This window comes from Poromitra crassiceps, assembly GCF_964638095.1.
Source record: "Poromitra crassiceps genome assembly, chromosome: 12".
Classification (NCBI taxonomy): domain Eukaryota; kingdom Metazoa; phylum Chordata; class Actinopteri; order Beryciformes; family Melamphaidae; genus Poromitra; species Poromitra crassiceps.
This window is the reverse complement of record NC_139632.1, coordinates 19797178-19819268: the sequence shown is the minus strand read 5'-3', so window position 1 is coordinate 19819268 and position 22091 is coordinate 19797178. Positions and strand designations below refer to the sequence as shown.

Sequence of the window (22091 nt, the reverse complement as noted above, 5' to 3'; positions counted from 1 at the left end):
GTGTGTGTGTGTGTGTGCGTGCGTGTGCTTGCGTGCGTGCGTGAGAGAGAGAACAAACGAAGATGAATTTCTGTCACAAAACAATACTGACATTAGCTAATGACATTATAATCAAATTGAATTGGCAAAGTCTTCAAAGTCTAAAGAGGGGAAAAGAGACAGGATCGCCTACCCAGCGCAGTAAATCCCAGGTTAATGAGCAGCAGCGCACAAAGGGCAATCTGGAGTTTGGTTTCCATCTCTGGTCCTTTTCGGTTACAGTCACAGTGAAGAAGAAAATGGCCAAGTGTCGTTTCGTTTCGTTTAAAAAATCTCGTCTCGCAGGACTCTCCTCTCTTTCCTCTCCCCCTCAGACCTCCTCTTCCCAGACTATGGACTGGTTTAAAAAAGAAAACAATTCCCAGCAGCTCTGTACTGTTCCCAGTGCATGCGTGGCTAGCTGGACTGTAGTGCAAGCCGTGCCCGTGAGCGTCCCGAGTGGAGTGAGTGCGCCTCTCAGATCCAGTGCCACGTGTTCCCGACTCTCTGCTGCCAGGCTGATTCACTCACTGCTGTTCTAGTCTGCGCCCGCCGTGCATCTTGGCGCACATATAACGGACCGACACATCAAGGCGTGTTGTGTGGGTAGGGCGAGTGACTACTACCCCCTACCCTTCTTCCCCATAATAAATTATTTCTTTAGACTTTCGGGATAGTGCGTCTGTGGGGCTCTCTTGGATAAGGTTTATCCTGTCAAGCCATACTTTTCTGAGAACATTCATATGGGGAATTTGTTTTGGTGTGATATTTGTGGAAATATTTGCAAAATTTAGCTTATAGAATTAGGCCTGAAAATCTGCAGTAGCTCGTTATTTTTCGTAAGGCTATAGGTTAATTCACTGCTATACATTGACTGCTTGCCATGTATTAGTCTTGATTCTTGAATAGCCACCAGATAAAACAATAATAGGCTATATCCCATCACAGGACATTTTATTTGTCAACATTATTCTGAATAATTTGCTTTAGCCATGTCTCTGACTTGGTCTTGACTCCTGAAGCTGTAAAGTCCTCATTTTTTTGCATGACAGTGATTGGCCGGCACATTATAGTAAGGCTACTAAATTGGATGACAGGGCATTTTTTTTGTTTTGCTTTGTTTTTTGTTTAACCTCAGTGTGATATCTCCATTGGTACACAGGGAGATGCTGTTGCTCCACAGATAAAATTTGGTTGAATTCTGAAAAGTGTCGACCGGCCGGTGCCAAGGAAAACTTCAAGGGATGTATTGGGAAGCTATCATAGATCCATATTTGCAGGGATGTATTACCGAATGGGCCCAGGCCCAGGGGCCCAAGAGCTCAGGGGGCCCGGCCATAATCCAGAGCCTCTTCACAGGGCCACCCACCACGTCCCTTGCCCAGGCCTGCGATGAATTGATCCCTTTACGGTCCGTCACCACTGATATGGTATTCAAAATAGTTGTCCAATAGTGGGGCGCCTTGGGGATATTTTGGTTCAGATTCTTCCAAAAGCACCAAATTTGGCACAGATGTTGTCCATACCATACTCTTGCCGGGCGCCAAGATAGGCGCCCCACGGGGCCGCCATATTTGCAAAATCCAATATGGCCACCACCCAAAAAAACAAAAAGGGTTAGAATCATAAATGATACCACTTTTTAGGAGTTTTCTGGGTCATCTGATTCTGATGTTATTTCAATTATTTGAGGTCAAGTTTACCCCTCAAAGTTAGCATAAAGGTAATTTTGGGGTCAAATCCAGTGTTTCTGGTACGTCATCGCAGATTCTACCTCCAAAAAAGTATTTCTCATTATAAGCTGTACATGTATATGTCACATTAGTTTGACATCTTATTTGACGTTTACTCCTCAAGGTCACTAGAATATAGGTCGTTTTGGGGTTAAATCCAACTTCTTTATATTTATTCATTATTATTATTTTCTGAAATAATGTTTTGCCCTATAACGTTAGATTTTCAAACGTGTCTATTAGAACAGGGGAGGGGACAAAACGTGACAAACAGTAACAGCATATATCTTTGGTAAATAGTCACCAGTAAAACAAGAAGAAGAAGTGTAGGTCTACTGGAGATTCATGGTCAACATTGAAAAGACAGGCAAGTTGAAAGTAATGTTAGCAAAGTGCTTGAATGTTCTGATAGAGAACATAGTCAAATTGGTGTCTGGTTATAGTTCTATGGTGTGAATACTATCAAAGAATGTTAGTTGACATTGTTTTGTTCACACGATAGCTATAGCTAGCTAGCTAGCTAGTTAGCTCAGCTGGTTATTTTATTTTTATTTTTTGGGGGTTATTTTCTTGTTGCTTTTCCATGTGTGTGAGTGTGTAAAGATGCGTATATAATGAGTATTGTAGTCATATATTTAGATAAATATATGAATGTGTGTGTATATTAATATGTATGTATGTATACATGTTATTGTATGATGTGTATATATTATATTTATATTTTCATATTATTATATAATCTGAAACAGAATTACTAGTAAATATTACACAGTAGTATATAGACAGGGTTAGACCAGGAAGCTTGTTATTATTTATTATTTATGGAGAAGGGGTGGGAGTTAATAAGTTTTACTTCTTCCCACTCCTTTTCGAATATGTATATATTCTATTTTTCTTTGTTTCTGAAATGGCTTTTATTTATTATTTTGCTTTCATATTCGAAATAAACACTTCAATCAATCAATCAATGATCAGATAGCTAGCTCGGAGATTACTGGCTAATGTTATACTGTATCTCTGAGCAAACTTTTAGTCTGCTTACACACTTGGCAACTAACAAGCTAACTGATGCACCTTTAAAGTAATGTTAGTCACTGTTTCCTATTCTGATAGAATTGAGCATTATGGTATATTTACAGTACATTTATGAGCTGTTAATTGAAGCATTGGAACTGTCGTGGAAATCTGTTTTTCCATAGATACAATATTTCTCTAAGAAAACAGCCAGGTTTAGGTGAAAGAGTAAGGCCAAAAGTTACCTCACTGCATTGCCCACAGAAAGTCATTATTCAATTAGAATAATGTTATAAATGAATATGGATAATTTGGTATGTTTGCCTTTTGTTTGACAGAACAAAGAGTGAGAGAGAAGGAGAGAGCAGGATGGAATTGGCACAGAGATAGAGAGCAAGAACCAGGTGAGACAGTTACTCAAGTATGCACAGCAGTGTATATTGATATACTGTTATCGCTATTATTTTCGCATGTGCGCTTTGCTTTGCCTCGGCCCCTACTAATGTTGAGACCAAAACTATGCCCTTGTTTTCAGGAACCTGCGACTCTGCTATCATGTCATCGTGAGACGAGATGACAAGGGCAAGTTCTTTGTGACGATGAGCCTACATAATTATAATGGACTAGTAGTTAGTGTCAATAGTCAAGCATGTCTTCAATCGAAATTATGAACTGGGAACTCTGTTGTCTTTGTCAAATGGACAAACCTGGAGAAGCCTTGCAAACTCCTATGGAAGAGGGACTTGAGAGGGAGACTCCAATGTTATCAATAGCAATGATCTTCCTTGTAACGTCACGATTAGTCAGTTGAATGGTGGTTCAGGCATTGCAGCAACTCTTAAATCGCATAAGGCTGTGTATCACAACATATGCAGGAGTTATTGTAATAGTTCTCGGGTTAAACGGGCGACAGAGAAGCAAAACAACGAAGCTGGCCCTAGTGCAGAAGAAGCTGTCCCTAGTTCCATGAAACTGAGGTCATCTGGGGATTTTCCACATCGGGGCAACGTCAAGTGTTGTATAATCTGTGAGGGTGTGGACCAAGTTAACCTCCACAAGGTACTAACCAATGTCATAGATGACAATCTAAAGAGTTGGGCGAAGCACATCCACCCTTCGATACCATCATCTGCAGCGCAGATGTACAGATTCTGCGCTGAGATTATAGCCCTGATCGAACATTCGGACAAGACTTTATTCAAGCTCTCAGAGCTACGCAAGATGTATCAAAAGCTTATGAGTGATCAAGGTCATCCATGGCAAGATAGAGAGCCACACTCAACTCGATTCAAGGATCACCATCTCAACTTCCTACCTGAATGGGTGGAAGTTTCCAAGGAAAATAAAGGATATTTATCTATCACACAAGTCGAAGGTTGCTGATGAGCTTGCTAAGACATATAGGTCACAAACAGAGTTCCCAGTTCCTAATTTCGATTGAAGACATGCTTGACTATTGACACTAACGACTAGTCCATTAAAATTATGTAGGCTCGTCGTCACAAAGAACTTCCCCTTGTCATCTCGTCTCACGATGATATGATAGCAGAGTCGCAGGTTCTGACAGACATCACCTGAAAACAAGGGCATAGTTTTGGTCTCAACATTAGTAGGGGCCGAGGCAAAACAAAGCGCACATGCGAAAATAATAGCGATAACAGCATATCAATATACACTGCTTAGTTATGTGCATACTGTACTTGACTAACTGTTCACTTTCTCACCTGGTTCTTGCTCTCTCTCTCTCTGTGCCAATTCCATCCTGCTCTCTCAATCTTTGTTCTGTCAACCAAAAGGCAAACATACCAAATTATCCATATTAATTTATAACATTATTCTAATTGAATAATGACTTTCTGTGTGCAATGCAGTGAGGTAACTTTTGGCCTTACTCTCTCACCTAAACCTTGCTGTTTTCTTAGAGAAATATTGTATCTATGGAAAAACAGATTTCCACGACATCCAATGCTTCAATTAACAGCTCATAAATGTACTGTAAATATACCATAACGCTCAATTCTATCAGAACAGGAAACAGTGACTAACATTACTTTAAAGGTGCATCAGTTAGCTTGTTAGCTGCCAAGTGTGTAAGCAGACTAAAGTTTGCTCAGAGATATAACATTAGCCAGTAATCTCCGAGCTAGCTAGCTGATCATCTCTGAACTAGCTAGCTAGTTAGCTAGCTATCTTGTGAACAAAACAATGTCAGCTAACATTCTTTGACAGTATTCACACCATAGAACCAGACATCAATTTGACTATGTTCTCTATCAGAACATTCAAGCACTTTGCTAACATTACTTTCAACTTGCCTGTCTTTTTAATGTTGACCATGAATCGCCAGTAGACCTACAGTACTTCTTATTCTTGTTTTACTGGTGACTATTTACCAAAGATACATGCTGTTACTGTTTGACACGTTTTGTCCCGTCCCCTGTCTCTAATACAGAGGTTCTCAAATGTTTTTCAGCCAAGGACCTTACAAGATAGAAAATATACCGGGGACCCCCTCATTATGATTTGTGATTTTGGGCTAAGCTTACCGTAAATTCCGGACTATAAGCCGCACCGGTGTATAAGCCGCACCTGCAAAGTTGACTGTTTTTTACATATATAAGCCGCACCGGACTATAAGCCGCGGGTGTTTTAATGTTTTTTTTTTTTTTTTTTTAATGTTTAATTACCATATGTAAGGGTTCATGCACAGAGGCGATTGTCGGGAAAGAGATGGCTGTTTGAGGAAGCTCCCATTTATTAACATTTCAACAAAACAACATAACACAACACCACCTGTGTTTCTTTTTTACAGTGCACACAGTGTCATACAGTGTCATACAGTGTGGTGAAAAGAGGGCAAGAGAGGAAATTAAAACAGAAGTGGATTTATAGTTAGAAAGAGTGCTAAAGAAGAGAGAATTCCGTTTTTTTTTTTTTTTTTCCTGAAAAAATCCATAGATAAGCCGCACCGTTATATAAGCCGCAGGGGCCAAAAAAGCCCAAAAAACGGGAAAAAAGCCGCGGCTTATAGTCCGGAATTTACGGTAATTGTTTCCACGGTAACGTGCTTGACTTTTAATTTGATAGGTTTGTTATTAGAATGTAATCCATGAACCATTTTAGATTTAAAGCATAAACTATTCGTTGAACTATGAAGATTTTGCAAAAAAAAAATATATATATATTTTTTTTTATTACATTACATTTACATTACGTCATTTAGCAGACGCTTTTGTTTTGTCCAAAGCGACTTACAATATCGCAATTTGTCAACAGTAGGCCTACAGAAAACCACTATGCAACACAATCAATGACAGCCAAGATATTTTGATAGACTAGCACCATGTAGGAAGTAGTTTGAGAAGGAATAAGTAACATATAGCATTATTATTATTTATTTTTTTACCTGAAAACTTTTCGCGGACCCCCTGGCAAAGTGCCGCGGACCCCCATTTGAGAACCACTGCTTAATAGACACATTTGAAAATCTAGCGTTATAGGGCAAAACATTATTTCCGAAAATAATAATAATGAATAAATATAAAGAAGTTGGATTTAACCCCAAAACGACCGCTAGTGACCTTAAGGAGTAAACATCAAATAATGAGATGTCAAACTAATGTGACATATACATGTACAGCTTATAATGAGAAATACTTTTTTGGAGGTAGAATCTGCGATGATGCACCAGAAACACTGGATTTGACCCCAAAATGACCTTTATGCTAACTTTGAGGGGTAACTTGATCTCAATTAATTAAAATAACATCAGAATCAGATTCTACAACCCAGAAAATGCCTAAAAAGTGGTATCATTTATGATTCTAACCCTTTTCGTTTTTTGGGGTGGTGGCCATATTGGACTTTGCAAATATGGCGGCCCCGTGGGGCGCCTATCGCAAAATTTGATTAAGTATGGTATGGACAACATCTGTGCCAAATTTGGTGCTTTTGGAAGAATCTGAACCAAACGGCCCTTATAATGCCCTAAGGCTCTGACTGTGTCTTAATGGTCACCTTGTATACAGTAGTGACAAGGCATTACACAGGAAGTTGAATGGTTAAATAAGATGCTTTATGTATAGGGGAGAGCAGGGCATGTGGTCACACTTTTCACTCATTGGTGTATTTCTCACTAGTGCCTTACTACTGAGAAACAGTATTTTTCGGGAACACTTTATATGCTACGAAACACTATAGGCTACTTAGTTATTCAATACTGATGCGGACATTCCTTTCTTTACTTTGAGTCTCTTTTAGTCCAGCACCAGTTTTTTCAACTGGTGGGGGGATATTACAGTATTTAGGGCCCCAACTAGGGTTGTGTGATGTCACCTATATACCATCGTGATGGTTCCACAGTGAAACATCACGATGGACGATGGCATCGTCGTTGACAAGGGGGTGGGGTTAATTAATGATTTATGAAGTCCATGCGGTGCCGTTTGGCTGCGCCACTGCGATGTACGTTCACGTTTACAACAGGACAGCTGAGCTCTACATGTCATGAGAGACCAGCGGGCTTGGATAGGCTACTACTACAGCACAGAGCCAGGCGATTCAAACAGTAGGCTATCACTACCAGCAATATTGAAAGGCGCAAAATAATCAAACGTTAACGTTACAGATCGTGACCAACAATGTGTGTGTGTTTAATTTAACTAGCTGGCAGAAAAGGGGCAGAATTACTGGCGGCTAACGTTAGATTTGTGTGGGCTCAGTTTTGAACCTAACATTAGGTTACGGAGAAATAGAAACACAGCAGCAGGCAGCCTACACAGTATGTAATGGAGAGACTTCCTGGAAACAGGCGAGTTGAATTCACAGTTGAGACTTGTAACATTACTCACATTTTGTTGAAAACAGGAAAGAACGTGAAGTTTCTTCTTTCTTAACATTTTCACAACACAACCGACTTCTGCTTATCTTCGCTTCCTCTCCGCTTTACCGCTTCTCTGAACTGGGGATAAGGTACGCTTTGCCGCTTGTTTAATGCCGCCCGTGTGTCCCCCGTGTGTTGTGGTTGAGCGGAGTCGGCCTTTTTTATTATTAAATCTGCCACATTTTAATTTGAACAGATAATCACGATGGTCGGATGTAGAAGGGTCAGAGGTCGATGGGGGTCAGCCCATCGACGATGGTCGATGCCATCGTCCATGGTGCCAACCCTAGCCCCAACCCTATATTTTTTACAAAATGTTCCATAATTAAAAACACGATTAAAACACGATTTCAGCCTCCTTGGTCAGATATAAACTACCATGCCTGGAGTGAGACGGGTCTGGCTTCCATCAAAGAGCTATATATAGATGATCATTTTGCATCCTTTGATTTACTGAAAAGGAAGTTTGAGTTGCCCGGCACGGACTGGCTCAGATTCCTACAAATCAGAAACTATGTTCGATCCAGCATTCAGGCCTTTGAAGCGCTCCCAAATGAACATGCTCTTTTTGATGTTTTGCTGAGCCCTCCTCACTCCAGGCACCTCATCTCTAGATTTGTGTGTCTATTTGATGACTGTACCATGGCCTCTACTGAGAGGATCAGAGAGGCATGGCAGGAAGAACTTGGTACTGAATTATCTGACATTATATGGGAAAGGAGCCTGTCGGTTGTACAACTCTGCTCAGTTAATAGCAGACATCAGCTGATCCAGTTTAAAGTCACTCACCGTCTCCATTACTCCAAGCATAGGCTACATAAGATATATCCCTCTGTCTCACCGCTATGTGATAGGTATCAGAGGTCGGAGGGCACATTGTCACATGCTTTTTGGTTCTGCGCTTCACTGTCCGGATTCTGGGCTAAGATATTTGACTGGTACGCGAAGGCTTATAAAATAACCCTTCAGTCCGAAGCAGAACTTGCCATCTTCGGCTGCTCGGAACTTTCTTTGGACTTCCCCACAGCTGTGCAGCAATCTCTGACGCAGGGGACAAGTGTTGCCAAAAAACTAATCTTGAAAGAATGGAAGTCTTCTACTTCGCCTTCTTTTCAATTGTGGCTGACGGAAATGACCTCTGTTATACGGATGGAGAGGCTTAGGTTCCTGAGGACCGACTCACTAAAGAAATTCTTTGTCATTTGGGGCCCGTTTCTAGCCTACCTTGTTGAGGTTGCGGGAGACGGATGAGCACAATAATGTACCTCTCGTAAAAATATAAGCACCTTACACGACTGGTAGCACTGAATGTTGAAAATGTGACTATTTATTTTTATTTTTTGTTGTTTGTTTGTTTGTTTTTGTTTTTTCCGTTCTGTGTCTGAGCCTGTTTGTCTTGTTCATATGTTGTTCTGAAAAACTGAAAATAAAATATATATAAAAAAAAAAAACACGATTTCAGACGGCAGCCTGTCTTTATTGTCACACAACACACTACAACACATGCATGCGGCCACTACACACACTCATGCTGACGGTGGCCGGTGAAATATGTCCTCTGCATTTGACCCATCCAGGCTTGTCCTTTCCTCCAGGGGGCAGGCCAGGAGCAGTGGTCGCTATTTCTTTCCAGCGCCCGGGGACCTTCATTGGACCATCATTGGACCAACTTCAGATGTTGTTGTCACTGGTCGGATGACAATTTTCTGCATGTTTTTAGTGGGGGGTTATGTACGGAGGAACCCCCTGGGGGGTACGGGGAGAACATGCAAACTCCACACAGAAAGGCCCTTTCGACGAGATAGCCCACCTAGGCAGTAGGCACTGAAGATATGGGGGGGTCACAACTCCAGCGCCCACAGCGTCCCAGGTGGGAATCGAACCCAGGACCTTCGAGCTGTGAGGCGACAGCGCTTACCACTGCACCACCGTACCCCGTAATTATGGACAATTAGAGGGTTATTGTGCTTTTGGCTTTAATTGAGTGAACCTGCACTGTAAATCCTGTCTTGGATACAGATGACTTTATTTCTTGTTATTGTGCTGTTGGCTTTGAGTGTTCAGGTGGCTGTGCTGTAAATCCTGTTGAGATGCAGGTGAATGTATGTCTTAGTTATTATTCTGGTCTTAATTATGCGTATGTGTGCTGTGAGGGGGTCCATTTGTCAACATCATTCTGAATAATTTGCTTTAGCCTATGTCTCTGACTTGGTCTTGACTCCTGAAGCTGTAAAGTCCTGTAAAGTTTTCACTTTTTTGCATGACAGTGACTTGGCCTGGCGCCTTATAGTTAGGCTACTAAATTGGATGACATAACAGGGCATTTTTTTTGTTTTGTTTTTTACCTCAGTGTGATATCTTCATTGGTACACAGGGAGACGCTGTTGCTCCACAGAAACAATTTGGTTGAATTCTGAAAAGTGTCGACCGACCGGTGCCAAGGAAAACTTAAAGGGATTTATTGGGAAGCTATCATATATCCATATTTGCAATGCTTTTCATAATTATACCATTTAACTTATTTCTTTAGGGCCTTATTAGTGCGTCTGTGGGGCTCTTGTTTTTTTTTGTTTTTTGTTTTTTTCCAGATTTTTTATCCCATTTTATCCCCCGTTTAGTGCTCATTTGATTGCTCAATCCTGGTTGCTACTCCATCCTCTGCCGATCTGGGGAGAGCCGAGACTGATTCCATGCTTCCTCCGAGACATGGGCAGTCAGTCAGCCGCTTCTTTTCACCTGCCAGAGGAAGCTTCACCGGTAGGACATAGCACGTGGGAGGTTCACGCTATTCCAACCAGTTCCCCTCCCTCTGAACAGGCGCCCTTAACGATCAGAGGAGGAACCACATTAGCAACCAGGATGTTGCATGTTTTTGTGAAGGGGGTTCCTATATGAAGGAGACCCCCAGGAGGCACGGGGAGAACATGCAAACTCCACACAGAAAGGCCATTTTGCCGACCCCACCCGGGCGGTGGGCACTCGAGGACATGCGGTGTGTGGACAGGCACGCGTTCCTTCAGCGCTCACCTCGTCCCCAGGTGGGAATCGAACCCACGACCTTCGAGCTGTGAGGCGATAGTGCTAACCACTGCACCACCGTACCTCCCTGTGGGGCTCTTGTGTGTTCAAACTGTTCATAGTGTCCTTATCACATTTTAAGGTTTCTACAGGCCTGCAAATCTGCAACTTATTTTTCACAAGGCATAGGCGGCATAAGTAGACTAATTGACTGCCAGATGCCTGCTTGCAAGTCAAGGCTTGACTGTAACCAGATATAAAACAATCTAGTCTACTATATCCTATCACAAGACAACATTTTATTTGTCAACGTTATTCAGAATAATTCGCTTTAGCCTATGCCTCTGTCTTGGTCCTGCTGAAGATGTAAAGTCCTGTAAAGTTCTCACTTTTTTTTCCAATATTTTGGACAGTGACTTGGCCTAGCGCACAGATAGGCTACTCTACTAAATTGGATGACATAACAGGGCGTTTTTACCTCAGTGTGATATCTTCATTGGTACACAGGGAGGCGCTGTTGCTCCACAGCTAAAATTTGACCCTTAATTGTGAAAAGCATCGACATCCATAGGTTGTTACACCACTGGTTCCAAACCTGTTTTGTCTTATCGACCCCTTGAGCTGTTTTGCCATGCCAATGTACCCCCTCACTCATGTGTGTCGGTGATTCTCAGAAATGTGTTCTATTAAAATCATTCAACTTTTAGTAGGCCTATCTAACACATCTGATTATTAAATAAATGCAAATCATTTGAATGACCCCCTTTAATACAATTCTGACAGTTTTCAAATGAAAGAGTCGTCAATTTATTCCAAATTATTTGGAATATTGTTTTTATCATTTTGGAAATTGCAATCCTCAATATTTCTAATTACCCCCTGCAAGCTGCTCAAGTACCCCTAGGGGTACAGGTACCCCTGGTTTGTTAAACACTGGGTTACACGACTAATATAGGCCAAGGAACTTAAAGGGATTTATAGTATTGGGACGCTATCATAGATCCATATTTGCAATGCTTCCCAGAAAGATATTGCTTGTAACAGACAACAATGGACCGATCTAGCTACAAGTATTAACATCAGTCAAAAGGAAAAAATACATTTGACAGAATAGCCTATTATGTAGTCTATAAAAATGGCCAAAAAGGTAGGCTATTTGTAGTCTACATGGAAATCATCCATTGCAAATTATTTTCAATTGCTTTTTTTTTTAATATATAGGTTTGCTTGGAGACAGCCTATGCTAGAAATGCATTTCCACTGTCCGAAGTAGCATAATATTTCTGATTTATGTGCAATATACAATTTGTCTCATTTTGCATGTTTTGAAACATTTCTAAACATATGACAAATTTAGAGTCAAGAGCTACAAGGCTGACAACAATCAAAACATTATGTATGGAGGCCAAGTTCACATTTGACAATTTTGTTTATGATAATTATATGATACAATGCATGGTCTGCTGCCTCCCGCCTCCCCATGAGATGACATGCTGCCTTCAACTGCTCAACTGCTCTTCTCTCTCTCTCTCTCTCTCAGTAGCTATATGAGAGCATAAAAATAGCATGTTTAACTTTTGTGAAGTAGAAGTCATCTCTCTCTCTCTCTCTCTCTCTCTCTCTCTCTCTCTCTCTCTCTCTCTCTCTGTAGCTATATGAGAGCATAAAAATTGCATGTTTAACTTTTGTGAAGTAGAAGTCATCTCTCTCTCTCTCTCTCTCTCTCTCTCTCTCTCTCTCTCTCTCTCTCTCTCTCTCTCTCTCTCTCTCTCTCTCTCTCTCTCTCTCTCTCTCTCTCTCTCTCTCTCTCTCTCTCTCTCTCTCTCTCTCTCTCTGTAGCTATATGAGAGCATAAAAATAGCATGTTTAACTTTTGTGAAGTAGAAGTCAATGTCCCCACTTTTGTACTAACCTGATCCGCAATCTGGCAGCGTCAGGTTGCTTTTAGTTTTGTACAACACCCACCCAAAAAACACACACATGGGCCTAATTTCATACCGAAAAATGATGCACAAATTCGTATTAATTCAATAAAGCCTACCAATAATTTACAAAGACAACCAATTAACATATAATAATGAAAGTATAATAATATTGCCACCAAATGTTGACACGGTGTGCATGCTTTCTACCCTTAGCTCCCGGAAACTTTGATCGGGGAAAAAAATCCACTTTCCCTTTCATAATACAACTTTTTGTGGGGTCGTTATGTTGTGATTGCGTTATTTCCGACAGCAGTGGAAGGCAGCAAAATATCCTAGTGACGGACGGAGGGAGGGAGGGGGTCTGGAAAGCGGCAGGGAGCTGCCAGCATCGTCTCATATCGTCGCAGAACAGAAAGGTGTCAAAATATCGGACCTCTAGAGAGAAAATATCGGAGTTCTAGAGAGCATACAGATAAAACGCGTAGACAGCATTTAATTTGATAATTCCATCATACTCTGAAAAGGCTAACATTAGTCTCGCTTGGTTGTATTCGGCGCTAGGGTAACAGCGTTACATGCATTGCTAGCCAGTTGGCGCTAGCATGTTAGCTAGGCGAGCTAGCTTTAGCTTGCCGGTTAGCTTGTTGTGTTATCATTAAGCCTAATTTGGGATGCGATCAATCTCGTAGATTCCGATAGCTACGTTGGAAATATTCTGGAAATGGCATAAATAAGAAAGCGAACTTAACGTTGTCTGGCTCCTGAATTTGTTCCTGCTCTCTGATCATTTGACAGCTCCGTGTCAGCGGAGATATGGAGACACCGGGGAGGATAGCAACCACACCAGACGCCCTGGACTTCACAGTAGAAAACGTGGAGAAGGTTAGTCTTTCGACCAGCCAAGTAACGATATTATACAGGATTTTGTGATAGAACGCATTGGCCATGCAGGAGATGAGAGAGACGGCTTGAGATGCATTGATTTGCTAGGTAGCAACAACATGCAATCATTTTCAGTACTGTCTGGGGAGATGTTTATGTTGGCAGAATAGGGATTCACTTCATCTCTCCCCGTAGCATGATGTGTATACTCATGTCTTCAATTTACCCGTGATAACCGATCATCAATAAAGGGGAAATCAGATGACAACAAGATAATATCCAATAGACCAAAACTCAAATAGGACAGACCGGCCGACTATTTAGGTCCTGCAGGTTGCAGCAGCCCACCACAGCGAACTCACTCCATCTCTGTCACTGTGAAATGCGTGTCTGTGTGTGTGTGTGTGTGTGTGTGTGTGTGTGTGTGTGTGTGTGTGTGTGTGTGTGTGTGTGTGTGTGTTGTTGACTGTTGACTGTTGAGTGTGGCTACTAGGTTACTGTGACGAATCTCCCTGTTGCTGGGTGGCCACTGACTTGGGCAGAGGGGAGCGGGGGGAGACAATAGGGAGGAGAGAGAGTGAGGGGTAAAGTAGAAGAGCAGAGTTGATGTGATGAGATGGGTTGGGGGATGGAGGGAGAGGGGTGGTGGTGGGAGGGGGCCAGGGGGGTGATGTCTGTGACAGTGCCAGTAGAGGGGGGTGAGATGGGAGGGCAGTGATGCGACAGTCATGATTAGAAGCAGGCTGGGTGCGAGAGAAAACAAATTCCTCTATAGGGTAAAATGGTTTGGTTTGGTCTCTCTCATATACCTTTTTTTACATCAAAAGTACAGCTTATACATGTTTTTTTTAAACAGGTAAGCAGCATGGGGTAATCACCATAGAGAGCCAAAGTGAACATCACTTCCTGCCTTTGTAACTGTACCAGCGTCGGAGAGAGACGTTATTTTTTTGATCACGTTTGAATTGTGCCACGGCGGGGTGCAAAGGTAAATTCTGTCACTTTAAAAGATAAGTATGCATGTCCAGAAAGTCGCAGTTTGCCTGAAACTGAAACGTAAGGTTTAGTTTTGTCAATCGACTACATTAGTCATCTTTTTCTTTATAGTTATCTTTTCAATTGACAAAATGTACCTTTGCACCCCGTGGCACAATTCAAACGGGATCAAAAAAGTGACGTCTCTCTCCGTTCTCCGTCCAGATGCTGGAGGCGAAATCTGGTTGACTGTGATGGAATTTACATCATACAGCTGGTCATACAGCGTGCCTCCCATATTACATGTTCAGTGGAACGCCGTGAAGCACCCTGAAGAGACTTAACTGTGAAGCGATAAAAGGAGCGACCAAAAAGTAGCGATAGGCTGTCTTGCAGGAAGAATGAGTGGGCAAGATAATTAACGGCTGCATTACAGAAAGTGTGCCAGAAGGCAGCCAAAGTTTGCAATATTAGTCGGCATGGTGTGCGTTTGAGCCATTTGATGTTTTCACCCGTGTCAATTTAGCTGATGCACACATTCCGAATGCACCGCCCACGAGGTCCCTGGTTGGTCAATTCATATGTCTGTCACACATCCTTTTTTTGTCTTGGGTTGCGGGCGTAGATATCATTGTAGATAATATATATCATCTACGGCTGGATACTGCGAGACTAGCTGCAGCCTGCAGACGACTTGGACATTAAACCAGTAGATTGATGTGACATTGTCTCCAATACATAAACTGTGGGAGCACCACGATATGGTCATGGACGGACAAACAGTTAATCAAAAAAGAAATGTAAACTAACGTTACCTTTCTGAAACACACACAAGAGTAATATTTGGGCCGCGTCAAAACTGACCGTTAAACCAGACCAGCAATGGAAATACCGGTACGGTAATTGTATTATCCTCACTACCTGACAGCAGCCAGCAGGTAACTGGAAACATACACACACACACTCACTCACTCACTCACTCACACACACACGCATACACACCACACACCACTAGAGATGTAACGGTATGAAAATTTCACATCACGATTATCGTGACCAAAATGATCATCGTATTATCACGGTATTCGTAAAAAACGGTACGGTTATCGTAAGGAATTTTATCACGGTTATCATTAAAACCAGGTATCGTTACATCCCTACACACCACCATCAAACATTTCTGCAGTGTTGAACTGTAAATCAATAGAAAGTCAAATTGGGCTTCCCGTAATTGGCTATAGGAATGACAGAGATTGCTAAAGGAGTGAACTCACTGAAAGACCAGCGGTGTAGAATTGTCAGTGCAGCACAGTGGAAAGAGTCTGTGTGCTTGTATACTTGGTGGTGGAGATGATGGTTCCTGGCTCTGTGTGTGTGTGTGTGTGTGTGTGTGTGTGGCCGATAGACAGCCTTTTGTTTCGGTCTCGGGGTCAGTGGAATACAGTGCTGCATTGTCAGTATCTGTGTGTGTTGAGAGGTTGCGTATACTGCCTTACATTTCCGCTTGACTATAATTAGCCTCATCGAGGATTGAAATCTATCCACAAGCGAGAGGAATTCTGGGTAATTCCGGGGCAGGCACCAGTGAGGATTTTTGTTGTTTTGCATAATATCCCTCTGAGGCACAGGAGTACTGCACCACCAGAGGGCTGCGGAGCGCAAGGTCGGCCAGTGTCAGAGTGTTGCTCAAGGGCACTTTGGCTGGCAGAGGTTGGCCTTAGCGGGACGGTCTGTGTAACCCGCCGCCAGGTCACCGTGCCGCCCGGCCCACAGAGGGGTTTGGTTGTCTGAGCCCATTCAGAATTACACAACTTGCAGTCTTGGCTCTTGGCTACTTCTTTTATACACGTCACAATTGTAAACTTAATTCCAGTCAAGTTAGAGTAAGATTTACAAGCAAGCGTAGCCTTTATATTGAATGATTCTATGGACCTTAAAAGCGGAGGAGACAGATCCAGCCTGCCAGCTAAAGTATAATGTAGAACAGAGCCGGGCAATGGAATTTGACACTGAGAAATGATGCATGCTGTATTGAGTACATTTGCAGTGGATGGAGACTGAGAGGCTATTTCAGTAAGAGACTGACTTACTGACAGATTTAAACATATGCACAGGTCTTGTAGGTTACATGAGATACAGATCTGACCGCATCTGTTTGTTTCCTTTATCCATTCTGGTTCCTTTCTATAGGAGGCAGAGGCAAGGTATAGCTAATCGGTGTGCTGAATTATGATTTGGAAAGGGAAATCTTCTATATAGCTGATATTTGCATGTTAAGACACTAGGGGTGTGCCATATTGTTACAATTCATATTGATATCGTCAACGATTCATATCGTGATTTTGTGATAATGGCAATATTCCAACTTGTTGATGTAATGACCTAACACTGGTCACACTGTTACGCTGTGTAACGGTGTGACGTACAGTACGCACAGCAACAACAAGCATGGCTGAAAGCAGCTCCACGGTGTAGTTAATTCCAAAAAGGGGAGAGCGATTTCAGTAGTGTGGAAGTGGTGTACAACAAACCACGTTAATAGCACTTATTTTGTTGCAATAGGATGTTGAAATTAAATAAATCTTTTTCAATATTTTGTCATATCGTCAAGAATATTGTTATTGCAGAAATACCCTGAAATATTGTGGTATTGTTTTAGAGATGCCCACCCCCTATAAGACACTTGTTGCAAGTAGTGTCTTTGCTCTGTGTGTGTGGAGACTTGTATCTTTCATGCGGTGCTGGGATTTTGTCGCTATTGGCAACATCTTTTAATTTCTTTCTTGGCTGACTGCAGTCAACAGCCACCCGCGCACACCCCTCACACACAAACACAAACACAAACTATTCTTTACTGTTCTTCTGTTGATTAGTCTTCATTCCTCTGCATATTCTTTGATTCTGACAGATATTATTATGAATTTGATGGGTCAGCGGTGTGACGATGCCTTCATCAATACTGCAGCCTTAAAGGGATACGCCATAATTTTTGGAGATTCGCATATTTGCCATATTGCCAATAGTAAATGTAGAATGTGGATGCCCTTATCTTCACTGTGTGTGTGCAAGTGTGTTTCACCCCTCACTGCTAATAGCTTAGCACTACAATGGCAGTCTATGGTACTGATGGCTGCACACAGCGCCTGCGCCTCATGGCAAACGAGGAAGTAACTTTGGTTAGAGAGGGAACCCTCTTTGTTAGTTCTCGCTATGGTTACAGGAAATGGTCATTTACTTCGAAAATGACCATTTCCTGTAACTTTACATTATTATTTATTTCATGGCGTGGTGAGTAGTACACGACTCAAAACATGTACATGTGAGTGTTTCTGGCGCTGTTGGAATGTGTATTTTGGGTGACTGAATGGAGTAGGCAGCGGTACCTGTTGTAAGACTGACTGCCATTGTAGTGCTAACCTACGGTGTTAGCAGTGAGGGGTGAAACATACTTTCTAATGCATGCACAGTGAAGATAAAGGCATCCACATTCTATATTTACTGTCAGCAATATGGCAAATAGGCAAATCTCCAAAACGTTGGTGTATCCCTTTAATTAGAATGAGTGGCTGCCTTCCCATTACTAGGATGACTTTGAGTGTTGCACTCTAGCAGACAGATGGCTCAAGAACACCTGGAGCAGCAAGAAGCTGCTGTGTGTGTGTGTGTGTGTGTGTGTGTGTGTGTGTGTGTGTGTGTGTGTGTGTGTGTGTGTGTGTGTGTGTGTGTGTGTGTGTGTGTGTGTGTGTGTGTCTGTGTCTGTGTCTGTGTCTGTGTCTGTGTCTGTGTGTGTGTGTGTAGTGTTTCCCACAGGATTTTGAGTATTTGTGGTGGGGGACCGCAGACCGCCTAGGGGGGTGCGGGGGCATGCCTCCCTGTGAGATTTTTTTTAACATTTTAAAGTAAAATGCATGAATTTGGTGTACTTTGAGAAAGCTTAAGAGCAAAATTAAAAGGCTAGATCTATGAAGAACATGTCATCATTACTGTGCTGTGGGTTTACAATGACAAACTAAATTTCTCCCTATAGGTCAGGGATACTCAACTTGCTTTGCCCGGGGACAACTTTCGTGAAATGATAGAAGGCGAGGGGCCAGTTAATAAACAAACAATATACATTTTTCTGTAGCGGATTGTAGGTTTTTGCGGTGTCAGCCGGAGTTTAGGCTGACAATGTTGTGCACACCGGATAGTTAGTTAGGTTAAGTTAGTTAGGTTAAGTGCCTGGGTAGCGAGCAGATGGCGGTATTTGACAATTTAGCAGCTAAATCATAGATTATTGAAAGATATTCCATATTCCAGACTGAAATGCTATAACAGAAGTATTGGCCAGAATGACATGAACATTTGGACACTTATTCGGCGGGTATCTTGCATGTTGCGTTCAGGTGCACTGTACATTTTTTTTTTTTTTTTGTCAACATCTTTTTGTGGCGGTCAAAATCCTTTTGTGGCGGTGCGCCACAAATTCCTTTATGTATGGGAAACACTGGTGTGTGTGTGTGTGTGTGTGTGTGTGTGTGTGAACATTTTTGTTTCCCTAATATTTCAGTGTAGCTTTATATGTAGGCCTTGATTCCTCTCCTCGCCTCACGTTTCTAAATGGTCTCTACATCATTTCTTTCTATTTTCTCTCTTAAGAAACAACTGTTCGCATGATGTTTTTTCCTCACCACACAAACACATAGCCCATCTACCTTCAAATAGTATGTGGCTACAGAGCTCACTCAGGCTGTAGACTAGTTCTTCTCCAGGCTTGGGACTGAGTGCACACAGGTGTAGCAGTCACAGCCGGGGTGAGAGCAGATGGTGGATCTGCCTCACAGAGAGATGCTGTCTCACCTGCATGCCTCCTATTGTTGTGAAGGAGTGCAGAGGAGGCTGATGACCTCTGACAGCACCTGCCAAGAGCAAGCCATCCTTAGGTGAAGCCAAGTGGTCCAGGCAGGTTGCTGCCATCTGTATATTCAGTGGTTGCTACAATGATCTGCATTGTACTATCCGGATATTATGCATACTTTTTTTTTTTTTTTTTGCATTTTTTTATGTTGCTCTTCATCCACACCAATAAACCAATGACTAGTGGCCAATTACAAGCATGTGGCCTCGCCTCATGATGAACTGCTACATGTCTCGCAAGATGTCTAGCAGCAGTTCTCTGTGAATGGCCTGCATTTATATAGCGCTTTTTTCCAAAGCGCTTTACAGTCAGTAGGTACATTCACCCATGCACACAACGATGGCGGCAGGTTACCACGCACAGGCACGCAGGGTGCTGGCACACCAACGGGAGCAATTTGGGGTTCAGTATCTTGCCCAAGGACACTTCGACATGCAGACTGGAGGAGCCGGGAATTGAACCACCGACCTCTTTTATCCAAAGCGATTAGTGGACAACCTGCTCTACCTCCTGAGCTACAGCCGCCCCTCTGTGAGATGATTAAAGCAGCAAAATGAACAGGCACTTTTGTGTCTTTTGCTTTGATATGAGCCTAGGAAGGACGGACACACACTCACACACACACAATGATGTCTCACACACACACACACACACACACACACACACACACACACACACACACACACACACACACACACACTCTCTCTCACACACACACCCACACACACACACACATACACGCACCCACATACACACACACACACACACACACACACACACACACACACACACACACACACACACACACACACACACACACACACACACACACACACGGACAACACACTGACAACACACTGGGATTTAATAAGAGGTCTGCAATTACACAGTGGACTGCAGTAATGATCCGCTGCAGCTTTGAACTCTTGAGATCTCGTTCATAGAGGGAAGAGCGGAGCTCTGAATAAAGAATTGCCTTTTTGGTATGAAGGCATGATAATGATCCATACAGTCAGAAACCTTACCAAAATCACAATACAAAAACACATTTACATTTGATCTTCATCATAACTAGGGGTGTAACTGTTCACACAATACACCGTTCAGTTCGATACGAGACAGTGGTGTTAGGGTTCGGTACGTTTTCGATAGAGCAAAAAGTAGAAAAGCCAGAGAAATGTTCTTGATTTAAAAATGTTCATTACTTTAAAATGTTTTACTTATTCATTTCATTATTTTCACAGTCTAGTTTAAAATTAGATTTCAATTGACGACAATGTTTTTTTTTTTTTTTACTGATAAGAGCTAGTGTGAGTCACGCACATCCACACCTGCTGCTGTTTGTGTGTGCATATCTCTTTCTCACACACACACACACACACACACACACACACACACGCACACACGCACACGCAGTCACACACACACACACACACACACACACACATGCACAGACGCCACCTGACTCTATGAACAATGGGCTCATTAACAGCCAGGCACCCAGCCGTGTTCAGAGTCTGGTACAGTAAGTGGAGACAGATAATTGCGTTGCCGGATGTAGACGGGGAGAGAACACCACCTGAGACACTCTGCTCCCAGGCGGCATTGATGCTCCATTGATGTTCGTCTCTACAGAGCAGCGGTTGCATCACCTCACTCCTCTGTAACACATCATCATTTCTTTACACGCTCATTCATCCTCCCTAGTGAGACAGCCTGAGCAACTCATGGAGGAAGGGGGGGTGGGATGCAAGTGAAAGGATGGATGTTGGGTGGGGGGGGGGGGGTGGCAGAGTAGGGCTGGGCGATATTACTTCAAATCAATATCACGATTATTTCAAACTTTTATCTCAGTGACCATTAATGAACGGTTATTTTATTTTATAAAACGGCTCTCTCAAATCAAGCAATCTGATTGGTTCACAGCCATTGTATAATTCCAGTAACCGAGTTCAATAACCTATGGCCATGGGTTATTGGTTGCCATGGCAACTCTCTTACTAAGAGAGTAATAATAAGGCTTACCTCAAATGACAACGTAGAAAAAAAAAATGGCGGAGACAGCTGTCAGATCCTTGTGAATCGATCTTCGCTTATAACTTTACTAATACTTCGCAGAAAATGATGTTTTGTACAAGAATAGATGCGGGCTAATGTCTTCTTTGCAAAAGAAAGGCTGTTAACCCCGCATTTAACCCCGCATTTAACCCCGTAACGTTAGTTGGTGTCGGGCTTTGCAGAAAGCATTCAGCTTCTCAGCAAGCGCTGAGAATGCAACGCTGCGCTCGAGCTGCCTGTCGGGGTTTCCAGAAAGCTCTCAGCTACTCAGCAAGCGCCAGGATTGGCCAATGTCAACTTCAGTCTCCAGAACGATCCAATCAAATCACCCGCATGTACTTGCGGTCCCGCCTTACAGTAGTGTTTCAACTGACTCTATCAGAATGACATGCCAGTCGGAGTCGGACTTATAGTATTATTATTATTATTATATTATCATACTTGGAAACCGTTTTATAAAAGCAATATAGCACTCGAGCTGCGTGTGTTGTGGAATATATCCCCCTGCTCAGCAGTTATCCCACTCGGCCTGCGGCTTCGTGGGATAACAGCTGATCAGGGGGATATATTTGGCACAACACACTGGCTCTCATGCTATATTGCTTAATTATACGCCCTTCTTTTAATACTGCCCTCATAGTTCTCTGACAGGCTCTGTACTGTATTGTATTGGTGGCTCTGTGTTTTTT

The 22091-nt window shown here is 42.5% G+C and overlaps 2 protein-coding genes across 2 annotated transcripts in view; one reads left to right on the top strand and one right to left on the bottom strand.

Moving 5' to 3' along the window:
* Positions 1-534, bottom strand: part of LOC310786368 (uncharacterized protein) — a 15622-nt gene extending 15088 nt beyond the window's left edge. Inside the window, exon 1 of the mRNA XM_083647574.1 lies at positions 173-534. Coding sequence (XP_083503700.1) covers positions 173-239 — 67 coding nt within the window. The 5' untranslated portion in view covers positions 240-534. The remainder of the gene's footprint in view (positions 1-172) is intronic.
* Positions 535-12952: 12418 nt separating this feature from the next.
* The window catches only part of ipo13b (importin 13b), a 35816-nt gene continuing 26677 nt past the window's right edge, over positions 12953-22091 (top strand). The window contains exons 1-2 of the mRNA XM_083647104.1: positions 12953-13006; positions 13386-13472. Of these exons, the coding sequence (XP_083503230.1) occupies positions 13404-13472 (69 nt within the window). The 5' untranslated portion in view covers positions 12953-13006; positions 13386-13403. The remainder of the gene's footprint in view (positions 13007-13385; positions 13473-22091) is intronic.